Here is a 19386-nt window from a genome sequence, read left to right as displayed (position 1 = left end):
ATTACATCCTTGATTAGCGGTCTGAATAATTCTAGTCTGTGGTCAGGTTCCTAGTTAAAATTCCTTAGCCAAGTGTACGTTGTAACTGCAGAAATGCCAAAAACAGAAATTGTTTTTAATCTTTTTAATGCTTTTTGCTTATTAACGAAAATATCTGACAATGTCATTTTTATTTTCAAACTGTCTAGATAATCATGAAAAATATTTTTTCTTGCAAAAACACTGTTTTTTTCTTGCAAAGTGTCGTACTTTAACGCATTTTCTTGTCTTTTCTGTAACAAAAAAGCTTTTGTAATTTGCATCATCATGCCAAAAGTTGACTGAAAAAACAGAAATGTGATAAACAAAAAATGAATTAAGCCACGAACTCTGATCTTTTCATCCTTATATCTTTGCAACCCGGTGACGTAAGCCTAAGATATTTCTAAGATAAATTCTGTTGGATTAAATAATCTTAGTTCAAATCATGAAAGGTTTACACAATCAGGTTGCAAAGTTATAGGACTCAGAACATTTTAGTTTGGGGCAAAGACACAATTCCTTTGTGTTGAGCAAATTTATTTTTTAACTGGTACCAAAGCTCTTTTAAATGGCACCTCGAAGCTCTTTGAATGAGTGCCCAGCTCTTTTGAATGGCATCTATATAAGCTCTGGAAAATGATCAACATCACACCCATTGCACCATTATGGTTTGTATTTCTATTATAAAAACGAAAGATACAAAGTAAGATTTAATCTTTTCAATTCTCACGCACAAAACTCAGTCACATGTTTTAATAATTTTTTACGACGTCAGAACAGGGATATTTTTAAAAATTCATTTACAAAAACAGCTCTTCATTATTTTTACGTTAATTAGAACCTTTTAGAATTTCTTCGTGCATGAAAAGTACAAATATTTTACTTTATGTTTAAGTTTTCACGTTTTTCATGATTTGGAAAAAAATTTAAAAGCTCAAAGGAATTGAGTCTTTGCTAAAAGTTCAGTTTTTGTAAAACCTATATCATTGCAACCTTATGATGTAAACTTTTGATATTTCAAACTTACATTTTTTGATCTAATAGCGTTTATAGTTTGAAATATTAAAGGTCTACGACATTGGGTTGCAACGATATTGAAATTAGAAAATCAGAGTTTGTGGCAAACACTCAATTCCTTTGTATTTCAAAAGTGACACTGATTGCCCTGAAAGCCTTGCAATTCAAAAAAAGTAGGTTTACTTTAGCGCAATTAAACCCTGTATTGCTTTGCAACAACATCAAATACAATTAATTATTGATTTAACGTCGTCTTTCTATTACACAGTTTTCTGGTTCTCACTGTATGTTTTTTCACCTCAAATCTGATATGTTTTCTACACTGTCCTTGTAAAATAGACAGAGATGTATTCAAGAAATGTATAGACCAGGAACCGATATATCTTATGCGTCAAATCAAATATGCGTATATCTGAGTTGGGCGTTCCTGTGTACAGTTCCTTGGATGCAAATAGATTATCAAGTACAATAGGTGGCAACAGAGAAATGGACCAACTATCCACGACGTCACAAGTGTCAAATATAAAAAGAAAAACGAAATTTTCTCACATAAGTTGACATGTTTTCAAAAACTAAATAAAAAAATTGTAAAAACAGAAAATAAAGAACACATAAAATTGCACTTATTTCACTGTAAGATTAGCACTTTATTCTAAAATTATCACTATTATTAATAATTTTGTCGCACACAAAAACTGAATTGACACTTGTGATGTGAGAATACAGCTGTACTGAGAGTGTTTAAAAATTCTACGTTGTCATCTATTGTACTAGAGTCTATTTGCTTGGATGTATTAATGCAACATTGCTGGTAATAGGTTATGATCTCATAGCTTCTAGAGTTCAGATTTTACGCACAAGTGTGAGAAAAATATATAATTGTGTTCTTCTCAAATCTGAACAGCGTACCAATAAAAGTAATTGAAAACAAGTTGTTTACTTTAGTTTTATTTGTCCAATGTCCTTTGCTGATAAAACCATCTTTTAATTATTCACGACTGTTCCTCTCAAAATCACTTCCATTTAGTAAATAATATATTGATGAAAAATATTTACAGGGTTACCCACAATGAATGAGGCAATTAATGACGACCTGAAACCAAAGATCCAGGTAAAATATTTTCAAGTGACTCTCCATGCAAAGATGGCAGTGTCCAATTCACAACGGTACCCTGAAAACCTTAGACTGATCAGGGTTGATTGACTTATTTTCATTAATCTGCTAAAACACTTTTAATTGTTTGAAACTTTGTTTAATGTTTGCAAACTGTTTTAAGTTTTTGAAAATATTAATATTTACTTTTTAGATCGAAAGAAAATAAATAATAATATAAATATAAATATAAGTATCAAGGGAAACAAGTAGAGCATTGGCTCCAATAAGTTCACACTATGCGCAGCGTACATCGCGTTGTACAGGAGCCTTCTTTACTCCATGAAAAGTTAAAGGTTTAATGGGTACCGTTGTAAATCGGACATTGCCCTTTTACATGAAGATTTACATTTCAATTAGCTTACAGTCCCTTTTAACATAATTTGTGTTGTATATTAAATAGATTAAAGGAAATAAACGGGGAACCACGAAACTAAGATAGAAAAAAATGAATCCATTTTGCGCAGTTTTCTCCTTCTGTGTGGGTTACACTGTAGATCTTAACTTATCTTTTTATCATTTTTCTCAATGTCCCTTGGGACTAAACCTATACTTTAAACTTAATAAAAATAAGTTACTTTTCAAAAAACCTTTTTTAACATTTTGTTATACTTTTTTTATAATGCCATATAGTACAAATCTGCTTTTAACTTTTAACGTTTATTACATTAAAAAAGAGTTGAAGAATGATGTGAAAATGCAATAAAGAGAATGGTAAGATGATAAATCGACTCTCTGTTAGAGCTGGGTAACGTTCTACGTTCATAATTTCTACTCTTTAGAAAAACTAGCATCTCTGCCCCTTCAGTAAAAGTAAATTCAACCTATATGAAGCATAAAGCCTGACCGCATCAACATTGTTGCACCGGCTAGTCCTGTCAATAGAGCGAGGTACGGTATAAACTGGGTTGACCCGGCTCGGAAATTCAAAAGTACTACGGCTGCCCCTGGTAAAACACTAATCATAGATGGAGATGGGCATCATTTTATTAACCTAAATTTTTGAGAACGAACTCAATTTTTCGTTAAAAATGGTTTTGTTAAAAAAAGCGAACGATGGACGAACGAATCGAAAAAATTTGCTTAAAAAAAAATATTTTAACCAATTTTTGAAAAAAAACTATCTTTTTTACTTATCGAATGATTTTATCGAACTAATGATTTTATGAAACAACTATTTTACTCAACAAACGATTTTCTTGAACAATTACGATTTTACTGAATAATCGTTGAACGAGAAAACGAATAAAATGGATAGAAAACGAATGAAATGGATAGAAAACGAATGAAATGTATTGAAAATAAATAGGATTGTATAGAAAATGAATGATATGGATAGAAAACAAATGAAATAGATAGAAAACGAATGAAATGGATAGAAAACAAATGAAATGGATAGAAAACGAATGAAATGGATAGAAAACGAATTAAATGGATAGAAAACGAATTAAATGGATAGAAAACAAATAAAAGGGAAAGAAATTGAATGCAATGAAGGAAAACGAATGAAATATGGATAGAAATATGGATGAAAAAAGCGTGATAAAATGACAATGAACGAAATCTACATTTTTTTAACCATTGAGAAAAAAAATTACTAAATGGGACCTTCACGAACAATGAAGGAACGAAATAAAAAAAAACGATCCCCAGTCATACTCTCTGGTTCAACTCATATCAACCCTCTTTATTAAATATAAAATAGGTACATGAACTATGTACATTTTTAACCTCTACGGTTTACATAACCGTCAGAAAAGATGTACGAAACTTTTAATTATTATTAATCAAATATGTTTTATTATTTTGTTGTCATTTCTGGAGAAGTATATATGAACAAAAATATTTCAAAACATCAAAATGTAAAGAGGAATGCAACTTTTGGATCGCAGAAATACATTGCGCTGAGAAAGCATTACTTTTAGAAATTATCTATCAGTAACATGCATTTGTAATTTTTGCTACAATCTCTGATTTTTTAGTCCCTATATCTTCGCAACCTAACATCGTAGCGTGCCCGGTGCCGTAGACCCTTAAAACTATGAATTCTTTGAATTCTGTTAGTTCAAATAATGTAAGTTTGAAATGTCACCATCAGTTTGGAAAGATAAAGGTATTAGAAAATTTGAGTTTGTGACTTCTTATCTTCTTTGCATAATAATTAAATTTAATTTAAATTAACCCTATACCGATTGGGATAGTGTCTAATATAGATTTTGGGGTAAGGGGAGGTGTTTTCCACACACCCCTATGATTTTGCCCTTAGAGTTGAAATAGGGGAGTTGTAAGGGAGGATTTAATGGTTGAGGTGTAAGGGAGGATTTTTAAAAAGTTCAAAAAGTACGTTGGTAAAATGTTCAAAATAAATATTTTTACTTTTGACAAAAATTAACAAGCGACACATGTTATTACATTCATTTTTCAATGGCTGTCGATTATATATAATCCTAAAACAGCAGTGCACTGGATATAAATTTAACTTAAAGTTATCTATAATGATAAACAAAACAAAAACGAAAAATATTAAGTTGTAATTTTTTTTATAAAAATCAACATTTTTAGAACTTAGAGATATCAGAATTTTGGGTCAGGTAAAAATTTTTTTTTTCAAATTAGAAAACTTCAATTAAAAAAGGGTATTTTGAGATTTAGGTTGATATATTCAAATTTTAAAAAATTATTCTACAACGTTAAAATGTAAAGAATTGATAATCATTCGAAGTTTAGAAATCCTTCATGGTTTACAAAAAAACAAAAAAGCATTCGTTTTTTTCGATCTGTTTGTTCATAGTTCATTGAAGTCCTTTCGGTTTTTTTTTCTTGGATTCTTTTGCAAACATAACATGCTTTAAAGTTTAAACATTGGTTCTGCTTGAAAATTTTTATTTATATTCTGTTTAAAATTATAGTAATAACATTCGATGGTGATGGCGACTAATCTTAATCATTCGAAGAGCGGAGCATCCATACAAATCCACAGAGTTGCATTTTTTTACTTAGTTCGTAAATAATTTAATCTAATTTAAAACTAAGCATTCAGATATAACCTCTTATTATCGAGTACATTTATGTAAAGTTAATATCTCAAAATATTTTCTATTTGTTTCATGTACTTTAAACGATGATTTATTTGGTCACTAGGTGTTTCTCCCAAGTGGAACCCCTGCAGCATCGAGAGAAGATATACTTAATAGCCAAATAATCATCAGTTATAGTATGAAGTATATAGTATATGAAACAAATAAAAATATCATTTATTATTAGTTAAATTTGTTCAACGTATTTACCATCTGAGTGGAATAATACAACTTTGTGAACTTGTAAGGACGCTACGTTCTTCTGTAAAGGAATCGTGTTAAACAATTTTTCCTTAGGCGCAACGGATAGAAGAAAAATTAGATTCGACGTTAGCTTTTACTCCCTTTTATTTTTCGCGAACACTCTCTTTATGCGTCCGGAACATGTAACCCGAATTCCTACCAATAGCACTGTCATTGGGAATTCTGGTCACGGTATACAGACATATATCTAACATGTACGTTTTGGTATAATTTTGACACAGTTTTACGTCAATTTCTCGGGACAGGAACATCAGATAGATGTCTTAGGTATGTTCAACTCCTACGATTCTCAGGTTTCAGCTTATTTCCCCTTTTTCATTTTTCCTTAACAGTCCATTTAACTTTGAATTGGTATTTCAAATTTGAACCTGCAGAAGATAGTTCAGCAACGCAACTCAAACTAATTTGATTTGGTCCCAGAAAGGATTTAAATCATGAACACTGAAACCTGTGTTTTAATCTCTCCTTTCTTGTGGTCAGAGGTCACATAGACTTCTCTTTTCCTAGACCCTAAATACTCCCCATATTGACTTTGTGGCGCAGATAATGAATTATCCTAATTCAGCCTTCACATCAGTAGGAAAAACATCCAACTTTAGTCTTATTTCTAACTTTACTGGTTTTAATATGAATTCACTAGGAGCCACAATAAAAATGGAACTAAATTTTCTTATTAAAACTAAAAGATTAAGGAAAAGTAAATTAAAAATATTTTTTTCTCTCTACATGTACTTACAATGAAATAAAATAAAAAATTGCAAAAACAATCCCGGTTGTCTGGTAAAGTAGAGTTGTCACTTAAACAAATGAGTTGGGATAAAGCCAGCCTTGGGTTGTGTGTGCAGTTTACATTGACACTATTTATCCAAAATATATTCTTCTATTTTTCAAGATAGTTTTACTCTACACACTGCACAGTTGACTCGATCATTTTGTAGACATTTTTCAATAACAGGTTACCGGAAATTCCCAAGAAATTCTTAATAAATTTGTTTCCATATATATATTTTTTTAATTATCCGAATGTTACTTTTGACTATATCAATTTCGTGGATTTTAAATAGCGAAGACTATATTTTTAATCAATTAATCATTATCCTTGGCGAATTTGATGACAACTCTGAACAGTGAACATCATGCTTGTTGCGTGGTTTCTAAATCCAGTGCTGACTTGAAGTTAGATCGTCTTCTGCCACAATGTTGCAATTTTCTCAATTTGCAATTCTCTTCAGTATGAAACGTCTTTATCAATTTTCTCCTTATAGACGCAACAGATAGAAGTAAGATTAGTAGTGATCAAAAGCGCTTTTTTATCGCATTAAGCCTATACCCCCTTTCATTTTTCGCGAACACTCCATTTAAAGAAATTGAGTTATTGCCGGAAACTCTTGTTTTTAAATCTTTAAATCTGTGCAACCTGATGATCAAATATTCTAAGCTTGAAATGTCTAAGGTTCACTTCATCAAGTTGCAAAGATATAGGGATTAAAAATTTAAGTTTGTGATAAGAACTCATATCAATTCCTTTAAAAATTCTAAACATCTGCTTTTCTTTCTTTACCCAAATAAAGATTTAATAAAACGCACCAAAAATGTCATTATCATTATTTTTTTCTGAACTCTTTATTTGTTCAGCAAATTTTTATAGAATACAATTTTGAAAATGTTGGAAATTTCAGAGCTTGTTGTGCTGCACCTTTCAAAAGTCCAACAACCTTGAAAAAAATCAACAGAACCAATGATTAAATTTTCCACCACCATGTAATGTATGTGTAATTTGTCATGTGTATTGCTATCTAATTAAAATATCAGTGGCAAAATCAAAAAACAAGTCGGCCCCTTTAAGTTAAAATATTAACATTTAACACATATAACAGAAAAATTTATCCTTGAATTCTTAGTTTCAAAGAGAATGCAAGTTTAATTTCAAGTACCCTATAAGGTTACATGCAAAGATGTCAACAAAATAGGAATTGGATATCCATGTTCAGAATTATTTTAATTTATCATCTTTAATAGGAGGAAAATATAAAGGAATTATCATAATTAAATATTTTTAAACTTTAAAAGATGACAATATCTAATTCACATTATTGATCAGATAAAGATTATCTGTGATTTTGTTGTTTTATTTTATTCTCGAATTTTAGAAAAAGAATATTATTGCTTTAGTTTTTTATAAAATTTAAAAATAAAAACTGTTAAGTTTCAAAGAAAATTAGTTCTCACACAAGTTACAAACTACTCAGCAGTATTTCTAAATAAAATCCAAATTACAAATAATTAAAGAACATCCATTATTTTTCATATTTAATTTAGAATAAAGTATTTAAATATTGGACCTTAAACTTCACTAATCAGGAGGAGGAGGTTCAACAATACTGGTATAACTGTGTGACCTCTAACCAGGAGGAGAAGGTCCAACAATCCTGGTATAACTGTGTGACCTCTAACCAGGAGGAGAAGGTCCAACAATCCTGGTATAACTGTGTGACCTCTAACCAGGAGGAGAAGGTCCAACAATACTGGTATAACTATGTGACCTCTAACCTCCTTTACTTTAGTTTTAATGCACACAGATGAGAAAAGCAAATCTATTCATAATAAAAATTCAGAACATTTTGTTTTTCTCAATATAAAGCTCTCTTAAAAAAAGGTTAGGCAAAAAAAAGATTTTAATCTTATGTTATTTACGTTGATGTGTCACATTGTTGGAAATTTCATCTTTGTAAAAAAACACTTTCATAAACAAACTAATTGATTCGGGACATGTTTACAGTTCATGACACTTTTCTTTTTCACAGTAATTCAGTTTGTTTGGAGTATTGAAACAACATTGAAATCAGTTTAGGATGAATCAATTTATATTTCTTCTTAACCTTCTCCTTCCATTATTTCTAACAGGTATACTGCTAGCATTATATACATTACTTACAATTGTAATTTTTCATATTTCAAAATAAAGGATAAAAGAGCAAGAAAATTTAGCTGACCCAAAAAAAGACATTTCAAATATCAAAATATAAAATTTGAACTTAAAAATTTTTAAGTATTCAAACAGAAAATTAATCGGAAATTTTATTGCAAAGGAGTGTCCACTTACTTACACAAGAACTGTAAAAAATTCAACTTTGGCATCATATAAAAATTGTCTAATCACTGCATCAGTGCATGAAAATATAATTTGTTTAAGTTAAAAGGAATTGCAAATTTCTACTTTTTAATCATTGTTCATTATAGTAAATACAAAAACATACCTTGCAAAGATAGTAAAGAATGATGATACTATTTCTGAAACTGCTGAAAGTTCTAAAGAAGGCATTGACTATAGTGACGAAGATGAACCTCAGCTTCTAATAGATTTAAATCCAAAAGGTATGGTTATTATTAAAAGAATCAGAGCTGAAAACTTTAGAATGGTGGATATCGGGATTAATGCTTAATCCACTCTTTTTCTTAATCTCGAGATTAAATATTGCTTGTTCTCCTCTCATTTTTAATCTCCAGATTAATTATCCGATCAGGATTAAGAATATCCCATTCTAAAATTTCAGCTCTGTAGACATAACTTTTAGAATCTTAATTGGTCAAGAAAACACTAATCTGGAGATATCTAAAGTAATGTAAAAAAAATGTCAAAGTTTTAACCCTCAAGCCTTTTGATTTGTAAAATTAAGATATAAATTTTACTAATGTGTTAGGTCCTGGTTCCTCTTTAAGAACATCAAGTGCAGAGACATTGAAATTGTGTGAAGATCCGTTTTATATATCCTGCCAGATTGCTGACATTAGTTCTGATATTCTTGGGAAAAAAAATATTCTGCTCCCTGGGAATTTAGAATTGAAATTCAAGAACAAAGTTCCAGGCAATGACAATGCTTACAATTATGAAGGAGATGGGTCTAGTCTGATTGTCACTTACAACCCTGCAAGCGGTGGTATGAGTGGCACTGCTTTAACCAAAGATGGTCGTACTTTTGTTTTGGAAAATATTGGAGAGGAGGGGCATTTGTGGAAAGAAATGGATTTGCAAAAGATTGACAATCTGAAAACTGGTAGAACTGGAAATAGAGCCATGGGTCCACCTAAGAAAGATTATGTAATGCCAAACCTTACCAATGTCAACAGAGCTTTTGGCTTTGACTCAGAGGAAAATACTAAAGATAATGATACCATGGCATACATTTCAGTTAAAGTTTACTACACAAGAGAGTTTGCAAGAGAAACAAATAATGTAAATGACTTTGTGGATAAAATGTTAGCTATAACAAATCAAGGATTTCTCAACAGTAAAGTTCCAATTACTGTAGTTAAGAATTGCATAGAAGCTGCAGATCTAAATGACATTCATGACATTGGTGATCAGTTGACTGCCTTTCAAAACCTTAAAAATTCCCATGAGGAAATTAGAGACACTGCCGACACAGCCACTTTATTGACAATGATGAATGATGCTTGTGGAATTGCTCCTATTTATGCTTTTAATGGGAATGCCTTCAGCGTTGTTGCAAAACACTGTGTTGAGACGTTTACATATGGACACGAGCTTGGTCACAACATAGGTGCCCACCATGATATTAACCAGGGCGTCAATGAAGAATATCCTTATGGCCAAGGTAGCTTTATGGAGAGTTCAAACAGAGGAGAAGAGGGATATAGATCTATAATGTCTTATTACAAGGACGGGTATGGAATAGAAACAAATTATTTTTCCAACCCAAGCGTAACTTTTCCTGAAACTGGTAAACCTACTGGAGTTGAGGGGGAAACAAATAATGCTGCTGTACTTCTACGAAACAGATTTAGGATTGCAAACGTTGGAGATGAGTCTTGGAAATGTGCACTTGTCTGTAATTCAGAGAGATGTTCTCAAAAAGATAAAGATGGGAAAGATGATTCCTCAATGAAATAAATATTTTATTTGCTTATTTTTAAAGAATAAATCAAGAATAAATCAAGAATAAACAAATCATTAAATTTGTTTAAAAGAACAATTTAGCTCTTTTTCTGGAGGTGTCCTGTGCTTTTACCCCAAACTGTAAAACATTGCACTAATTTGGATTAAATGGGATCATAGACTAGATTTAATGAATTTGAGCTAGGTCTATAGATGGTTTAACAGCAGCAGTAAATAGTTCAGGGACGTTAGCTAGTTCACAGACCTAGATCAAATTCATTAAATATGGTCCCAGTTTGTATGGAAAGAAGATTGTTTATTATTGATCTTAAAATTTCTACAGTATGTTTCTAATGATGACGCCACCACAGAGTTAATTAAGTTTTGATATAAACATTCTAATGTTGTTTTTCAAACTGTTTGAATAAAAAAGTTATATTAAATTCCCTAAAACATTGTCTTGTCCATTATTATTGATAAAGGAGTTCATAATTGAAGCCTTTCATAGTTTCAGTAACTGAAATTCCCATAGTATTCAAATAAAAATATTATGCATTAGCATATTAAACACATGCACTAAGTCTACAACCAGTTTAAACAGTGGATTTACTGTCAATTTCTGACTTCTGTGATCTGCCTAATATTTATTTTAGATTTGTTTGCATGAAAAAGAACTCTGGTATAAAAAAGTTTTCTATAAAAGAGGCTGAAATGAAGAGGTTAGTATTATATTTCTGGGCATTTCTTTAGCTTTTAATATCTTTCATAAAGGTTTGTGACATGTGTTCCTAATGGCTTGGCTATTACTTAATTTAATCCTAAGTTGAGCTCTGGATGAATATTTCTGAATAATATATTCTAAACATTTTGTAAGAAATTGCACCTTACATCATTATAAATACTCTACGTGGTAGGTAAAACTTTAGAATAAAATTATAGATAATCATTTCATATATCTATATATTTCAGTTTTTAAACTTCACATTTTACTAAAAGAGAATTATACTGAACATAATGTTTCACGCCTCATGATGATCCTCAGAAGTCAAAATTCTTAGAACAATATAGCTCTCTAAATATATATCTATACAGTTTGTTAAAATCTTTCAACAGGTTGGGAATATTAATTCTTTAACATAGTACTTTAATCAACTTTAACTTCTTAAGTATTTTCCATTGTTTTTTATGAGCATTAGGTTATTAGGTAATTTTACATTTAATTTTGATGTCTTTCTGACTCCAGTTTACAGTTCATGGAACATCCTAAATTATGTAATATAGTACAGGATTTATATCCACAAAGGATGAGACTTCAAAGATGATTGCAAGGTTTTAGTTTAGAATTCCCCCGTCCACCCCCATAGCGAGGAAATGATTTTTGAATATTTGGGACAGGCGGTTTTTAAATTGAACATTTTTTTAAATACTTATAATCTAAAAATTCATTGATATTCAAATAAAAATAATTTATTTTCTTTAGTTCAGCAAATGAAACCTAAAATCCAATGATCTAACAAGTGATCTAATTGGAATTCAGCAGTAAAAACAAAAAAACAAGTCCAGCAGCATCATTTCCATGTTAACATTCAAAACATAAATGACATGAAAATAACCTTGAATTAGCAAACCCTCTTTCACTGTAAAAATTGCAACAACAGGGATCAAAGTTCTTCTTTCATGGTATTTGTTAGATTGTAGTTTTAGACAAATTTTAAACAAAACTTTAGTAATGAAAGAATAACTTTGTATTATGAAAGAAGAACTTTGATCTCTGATGTCAAAACCCAAATTACATTTTTTAGAATGTGGCTTTTTTATATTCTCAAATCAATGAAAGAAATCAACAACATAAAAAAGAATGTTGAACTTATTTTCTCCTTCTTCTCTGGATGTGTTTGGTGGTTTCAAACAAATTTATGTGGATTTTCAAGATTCAACAAAAATCTATTTTGGTAGGAGGCAAATATTTGAAATTTTAATATCTAGAACCTTCACTGGGAACATGTGAAGTGGCACACAAAATTTGGCCAGATTGGTTCACCAGTTTTGATCTTTATTGGATACAAACGAACAGACAGACAGACAAATTACATAAATAGATTAAGCATCAAAGCTGTTGTGTGTCAATTCATTTGCGTGGTTTATAGTCAGTGGAAATTGAAAATTTGGATTAAAAACAGTGTTGAATTAATAGAGTTTTGTAAACAGTATAATCTGCAAAGGAATTGAGTCTTTGCCACAAACTCTGAATTTATAATCCCTATATCTTTAGAACCCAATGTCGTAAATCTTTGATATTTCAAACTTATATTATTTGATCTAACAGAATACATAGTTTGAAATAGCTAAGGTCTACGACATGTGAATCCAAAGATATAGGGTTTAGAAAAGTAGAATTTGTGGAAAAGATTCAATTCCTTTTAACTACATTTTTTTAAATTGGATAAAATTTACTGGACCATAAACTCAAATTAAAAAAAAAAACACTTTTATAAACAAGCTAATTGGTTCAGCACATATTTACAGTTTGTGACAAGTTATATTTTCACTCTTTTCAGTTAGTTAGGAATATTGAATCAACATCAAAAGAACTTAAGTGGGAACCAGAGCATGTTCCTATTTAACCTTCTCCTTCCTTTATTCCTAATAGGTAACTAAAAAATATTTTTTTACATGTGATTTTCATATTTGCAACTAATGGCTACATAAGTAAGTTAATGTTTAGCAAGTATAAAAAGACATTAGAACGCATTCTAAATTATCTTTAATTTAGAAACCCCCTTTCCCCTTTCACCTCCCAACTCAAGCCATCCCAACCCACTTTAGCTATTACAGCTGGCGATTTTAAATTTAATTAGCAATCAAATTGTTGATGTTCTTTATAAGAAATGATATCCATCATAAACGAGCCATTCTTGATCAAGAACATAAAGGATGGAACTGAACAGGAATGGAACAATTGGAAAAAGGAGCAAAAAGGAAGAAACACTTTATGGCTGTAAATAGGGCTGTGCGTAGTTCCTGGGGAACAATCATTCTCTCACAAGAACGAAGGACATTAACCACAATGAAAAATTGCATCCTTCTAAAAAAACGAATGCATAGAACGCATTCTTAAAAATAGTGGAACAATTAGTAAAAGAAAAAAATGTAAAAGAACGGAACTTGATTGAAAAGAATGTTTAAAATCATGAACGCATTCTTATCATCAAAAATGCATTCTAAGTCAGGAATGCATTTTTAATCAGGACTGTGTTTTAAATCATCTAGAAATAATCAAAATATTTTTTTAGTTTGATCACCACCTGAACCTCCACCCCCCCCCCCTTCCCCAACCTTCCTCTGCAGTGAGGGAGGGTAGAGTTGAAAGAAATTGCTTTCTATAATTTATTTATATATCTTTTTGATATTATTGAAATATTGATTATGAAAATTAATTATTTTTTATAAATCTACAAATTGTAAACCCCCCTTTACGAGGAATGGGGGGATGGAAACATTCTTTGCTTAAGAACAACAAGAACAGAACAGAATGGAATGAACCCTTCTCTGACTTAAGAACACCAAGAAGGGAATGGAACGATTGGAAAAAAAGGATCTAGCTGAAGGCCCTTGTTCTAGAACCAAATGATTTCACAGAATGTGCCCAATTCAAAACACATTAAATGATGCGTCTGGGTCCAGCAAAAAACTGTCCCGTTGTTTTTGTCTCAAGATTTTTAAAATTGTTTGATATATGGCAAAAAACGGATTTTAGCCATGTTTTTAATCTCAAATATCAGTTTTTTGCCTTTAATTGGATTCATTATCAACAGATTTGTACAATCATAGGATTTTTGAAGATGAATCTTTTGGTACCCATATGGATGCATTTTTTTCACCTGCATAAGTGAAAAATTCAACCTTAAATTTCATAAAAACTGGTTTCTGGTTGTCAATTTCAACTTTTCTAAATGTTGTTTACTATCCAAAACCAATCATATTCACATAGAGGGGAGTGCAATGCCAAAATCAATTACCATTAGTGGACACTAGTTATCAATGAAAGCAGGTTGTGCTGGTGTTAACTTCCAAAGAGATTTTTACTTTGTCATAATGTCATAGTCTAGCAGGGGTGGAATCAGCTCTTTGTAAAGGGGGGGTCAAACTTTCTTGAAGAGCACCGAGCATTAACAGTGAGTATTTTATGTGTTCAAAAAAGAATATATGTAAAATTGTTTACTCAGTCATCTCAGACCATAGAGTAATAAAATGAAGAGGTGAAGCTCATCTAAGATGTACACAACCAACCTCCCTATAAATTTATTAATAGAGTGTTCGGTTGTATATATCACTATTAGGGTTGTTAATCGTTTTTGTAAACAATCTTTAAACGATCGTTAAACGATCGTTTTTTGTTTTGTTTTCAAAAACGATCGTTTCGTTTTCAGAAAAAAACTATCGTTTTTAAAAACGACCCACTCGTTTTGAACTTTTAGAAAACGAATAGCGTTTTTGAAAACGATCGTTTTTATTAAAACGATTTGCGATCGTTTTTTATACGATTGTTTTTAAAAAACGATCGTTTTTTGAAATTTTTTTTTATTGACAATTATCTTAACAATCGTTAACGAAGGGTCGTCCTTAAAGATCGTTAACGAAGGGTCATTGTTAACGATCGTTAACGAAAGGTCGTCGTTAAAGATCGTTAACGAAGGGTTGTCGTTAACGATCGTTAACAAAACGACGAACTTTATGAAAACGGTTGTTTTTGGAAAAAAATTACATGCAACTTTATTGAATGTCGTCTTACATGAAGTGTAACAGTTGTGGGGGAGTTAAAACTCCTTGATATTTTCTTAAAAACTACTCAATGATAAGTACAGATGCCCTTCAGGTCGGTTTCCTCTCTTCGTTAACGATCGTTAACGAAGGGGTCGTCCTTAAAGATCGTTAACGAAGGGTCGTCGTTAACGATCGTTAACGAAGGGTCGTCGTTAACGATCCTTAACGAAGGGTCGTCGTTAACGATCGTTAACGAAGGTCCGTCGTTAACGATCGTTAACAAAACGACGAATTTTATAAAAACGATCGTTTTGAAAAACGATCGTTTTTGAAAACGAGCGTTTTTAAAAACGACCATTTTTAAAAAAACAAACTTTTTAAAAAAACGATTCGTTTTCGATTTTTTGTCGTCGTTATCATAGCGAAACGATCGTTTTTCTGAAAAATGAAAACGTTAACATCCCTAATCACGATATGTTTACGTATCTAACACTGTACACTGGTATATAGAGTGATTGTGTTTCTAAGGGGTGGTTTTATGTAGATATTTGAATATTAGTATTGATAATTAGATAGACACTTAATATGGATTTAAATAAATAAAGAAAATCTAAAGATTGGTCAATTCCATAAAATCCCCTTTAGAAATACGATCACTCTATGAACAAGTGTACAGTGTTAGATACATAAACATATTGTGATGTATACAACTGAGCGCTCTATTAATTAATTAATAGGGAGGTTGGTTATGTGCATCATGAGCTAAGCCTCACCTCTTCATTTTCTTACTCTATGTCTCAGACAAGAAAATTTTGATATATTATAGAAGGATAGGATAACAAGGTAAGCAGGTTGAGGATATCTAAGTTTATAAAGAACAACTTTTTTATCAAATACTATATCAATGGTTACGTTCTTTTGTGAAAAAACTAAATTTACTTTAATGTTAAAATCATGATAAACTTAATTCTTTAGATAGGAAAGAATCAAATTCTATTAATTACAGGGGTTATTAAAACTTTAAATCTACAGGATTGATGAAAATTAAAACTATTATGATTTATCAAGAATTATGAAATGAGTAATGACTACAACCCTCTGAGGGAACACACACACTGGGGTGATTACAATAATATCTTTCTTGGAAAGCAAAGTTAAAGAGCCCCCATTCCCCCCCATCGTAAGCTCACTGCACAGTGCGCACAAACAGACACAACACAAAAATAAAGGTTTCACATTTAAAAAATTTTAAAATCCATTCTTCCCCAGAGAATAGGCTGATTTGACAAAAAAAATAGTTTTGTATCTACTGGAAAACAAGTTACACCAAACTTTTAGGTTAGTCCTCTCCAGAAAAAGGGGGGTCAAAAAATTCTCTCGACCCCTTGACCCCCCCCCCATGGATCCCCACTTGAAGTCTAGCCTTTTATAACTTCCATGAAAATGTAATGCATCAAAACTTGTTTCTTGCATGTTTGAGAATAGCATTTATTTTCTTTGTTTGTTTCAGTGCAAACACAAATGAAGATAGTTAAGAAAATATCCAATGATGATATCATTACTAAAACTGATGAGAGTTCTCAAGAAGGCATTGGCTATAGTGACGAAGATGAACCTCAGCTTCTGATTGATCTAAATCCAAAAGGTATGTGTGTTATAATAAGATTTATCAGTGGGCTTAACTTTCAGATTCTTAATCCATCCAAATAACAATAATGCATATCTCAAGTAGACTTTGAAATCAAATTAATTTTATTTTAAAGTCTTCAAAGGGCAGACAAATAAGAATTCTAAAAAAAAATTGCTCTCTAACTAAATACATCTTTTAATATGGTTTATGCACTTAATTGCTCCTAATGAAGTATTTTCAATCATTTGGAATAATAAGTTCAGGATTTGTAGAAAAGCAATCTTTTACAAAATTTCCAATTAAATATGGCATAATTTTTTTAACACACAAAATTTTTTGTGTCATTCAGTAAAAAAAGATTGATGGAAGAACAAAATGGATCATTCAGAAAAATGAAAAAATGAAAAAATGAAACAAACGGAAAAACAACAAAATGAAAGATTTAAAATTGTTTAAAAGAGCTAACAAATTTACCAAAAGATTTGGGAAAAAAACTAGCATTTTTACTGAACAAACATGTTTTTGGAACAAACTTTTGAAAAAAACTATCTTTTTTATTGAACGAATATGTATCTACTGAACAAAAAATTTTACTGAATGATCAGTCAGTGATGAAACGAAGAAAATTGATGGTAAATGAATGATAATTTTGAGACCAAACAAGATCAATTTGTTTTAAAAGATAAAAATATGAAAAAAGTTGAACAAGCCCAACTCTAGTTCAAATCTCAAGACCCCATTTTGTATAATTAAGATATCAATCAATACTTACTAAATGTTTTAGGTCCTGGTTCCTCTTTAAGAACATCAAGTGCAGAGACATTGAAATTGTGTGAAGATCCTTTTTACATATCCTGCCAGATTGCTGACATTAGTTCTGATATTCTTGGAAAAAAAAATATTCTGCTCCCTGGGAATTTAAAATTAAAGTTCAAAAACAAAGTTCCAGGCAATGAAAATGCTTACAATTATGAAGGAGATGGGTCTAGTCTGATTGTCACATACAACCCTGCAAGCGGTGGTATGAGTGGCACTGCTTTTACTGAGGATGGTCGTACTTTTGTTTTGGAAAATATTGGAGAGGAGGGGCATTTGTGGAAAGAAATGGATTCCGAAAAGATTGAAAATCTGAAAACTGGTAGAACTGGAAATAGAGCCATGGGTCCACCTAAAATAGATTATGTAATGCCAAACCATACCAATGTTAACAGACAAATGGACTATGCCTACTATGCCTATGAAAATACCGAAGATAATGATACCATGGCATACATTTCAGTTAAAGTTTACTACACAAGAGAGTTTGCAAGAGAAACAAATAATGTAAATGACTTTGTTGATAAAATGTTAGCTATAACAAATCAAGGATTTCTCAACAGTAAAGTTCCAATTACTGTAGTTAAGAATTGCATAGAAGCTGCAGATCTAAATGATATTTATGACATTAGAAAGCAGTTAGCTGCCTTTATGAAACTGAAAAGGTCCTATGGAGAAGTAAAAGATACTGCTGATTCAGCTACATTATTGACAATGAAAAATGATGCTTGTGGAATTGGTAATTTGTATGGTTTTTATGATGATGCCTTCACAGTGGTTGGTAAACACTGTGTAGAGCACTTTGCATATGGACATGAGCTTGGTCACAACTTAGGCGCTTTCCATAATATTCAGGAGGGTGCCAATCCAGAATATTCATTTGGTCATGGAAGCCTAATGGAAAAAGCAAAACAGGGGGAGAATGGATACCAGTCTATAATGTCATATCCAACATATCAATTTAGAAGGAGAGCAAATTATTATTCCAACCCAAAAGTTATTTTGCCTCAAAATGGGAAGCCTACTGGAGTTGACGGGGAAACAAATAATGCTGCTGTACTTTTAGGAAATAGATTTAGGATTGCAAACGTTGGAGATGAATCTTGGAAATGTGCACTTGTCTGTAATTCAGAGAGATGTTCTCAAAAGGAAAAACCAAGAACAAAACCGTGGTGGGCACAGTATTAATTATATTGTATTCTAAATGCTTATTTCAAGAAAATTAAATAAGAATAATGAAGAAATCCCTTTTCGCATTGAAAAGGTATCAAATCTAAATTTATTTTCTTCTCCATGTTTCTGCATCTAGGTTGTCATGTGAAATATTTTTTATATTTGCCTAAGTCTTCACAGAAAAATAAATAACATTCTTAAAGTTTGTTTTACAGAACAAATTAACTTGTCAAAAGTTCTATAAGCTTTTAATCCCAAACTATGAAGAAATACACTAATTATGATTAAATGTGTGATCAGGTTGGGCACTATCAAATTTGCCAGATATACTACATAATTTTGGAATTTGCCTGTCAAACCTTTTTCTACAAAGATTTTTTAACATATGTCACGGCTGTGCAGTGTGCTGGGTGTAAAAGATATTCAGTAGTTTATAAATTATAATGACAGTAGTTGATAGATATTAAAATAAACATAATTTGTTTCTAAACATTAGTAAAGTAAACATGCACTAGAATAATTTATATGGTGGATTCACTTCTTTGAAGAAGAGGTTGGTATGTTCAATTTCCTT

General features: G+C 31.1%; 1 protein-coding gene across 3 annotated transcripts; it reads left to right on the top strand.

Moving 5' to 3' along the window:
* The first annotated feature begins 8324 nt into the window (after positions 1 to 8324).
* On the top strand, positions 8325 to 18920 carry LOC111715430 (uncharacterized). 3 transcript variants are annotated; one of them, XM_023490748.1, is made up of 4 exons: positions 8325 to 8436; positions 8773 to 8907; positions 9234 to 9695; positions 18076 to 18920. In XM_023490748.1, the coding sequence occupies exons 1-4, from the start codon at positions 8385 to 8387 to the stop codon at positions 18825 to 18827; spliced, it is 1401 nt and encodes a 466-aa protein (XP_023346516.1). In that variant the 5' UTR covers positions 8325 to 8384; the 3' UTR covers positions 18828 to 18920. The 3 variants fall into 3 exon arrangements, with proteins under 3 accessions (XP_023346516.1, XP_023346517.1, XP_023346518.1); XM_023490749.1 differs by lacking the exon at positions 18076 to 18920 and having other exon boundaries at positions 9234 to 10460; XM_023490750.1 differs by lacking the exons at positions 8325 to 8436; positions 8773 to 8907; positions 9234 to 9695 and adding exons at positions 12972 to 13079; positions 16704 to 16838 and having other exon boundaries at positions 17608 to 18920.
* The last annotated feature ends 466 nt before the right edge of the window (positions 18921 to 19386 follow it).

The sequence above is a fragment of the Eurytemora carolleeae genome, unplaced genomic scaffold (genome assembly GCF_000591075.1).
Source record: "Eurytemora carolleeae unplaced genomic scaffold, Eaff_2.0 scaffold1784, whole genome shotgun sequence".
In the NCBI taxonomy this organism is placed as follows: domain Eukaryota; kingdom Metazoa; phylum Arthropoda; class Copepoda; order Calanoida; family Temoridae; genus Eurytemora; species Eurytemora carolleeae.
The sequence above is the reverse complement of the archived record's forward strand: the minus strand, read 5'-3'. Positions and strand labels throughout refer to the sequence as shown.

Excerpts from the sequence above, each read along its gene's own strand:
- LOC111715430 (XM_023490748.1), top strand. The coding sequence starts at position 8,385 with ATGAATCAATTTATATTTCTTCTTAACCTTCTCCTTCCATTATTTCTA. Across the intron at positions 8,437-8,772 it reads CCTTCCATTATTTCTAACAG|TAAATACAAAAACATACCTT; the intron begins GTATACTGCTAG and ends TGTTCATTATAG. Across the intron at positions 8,908-9,233 it reads AATAGATTTAAATCCAAAAG|GTCCTGGTTCCTCTTTAAGA; the intron begins GTATGGTTATTA and ends CTAATGTGTTAG.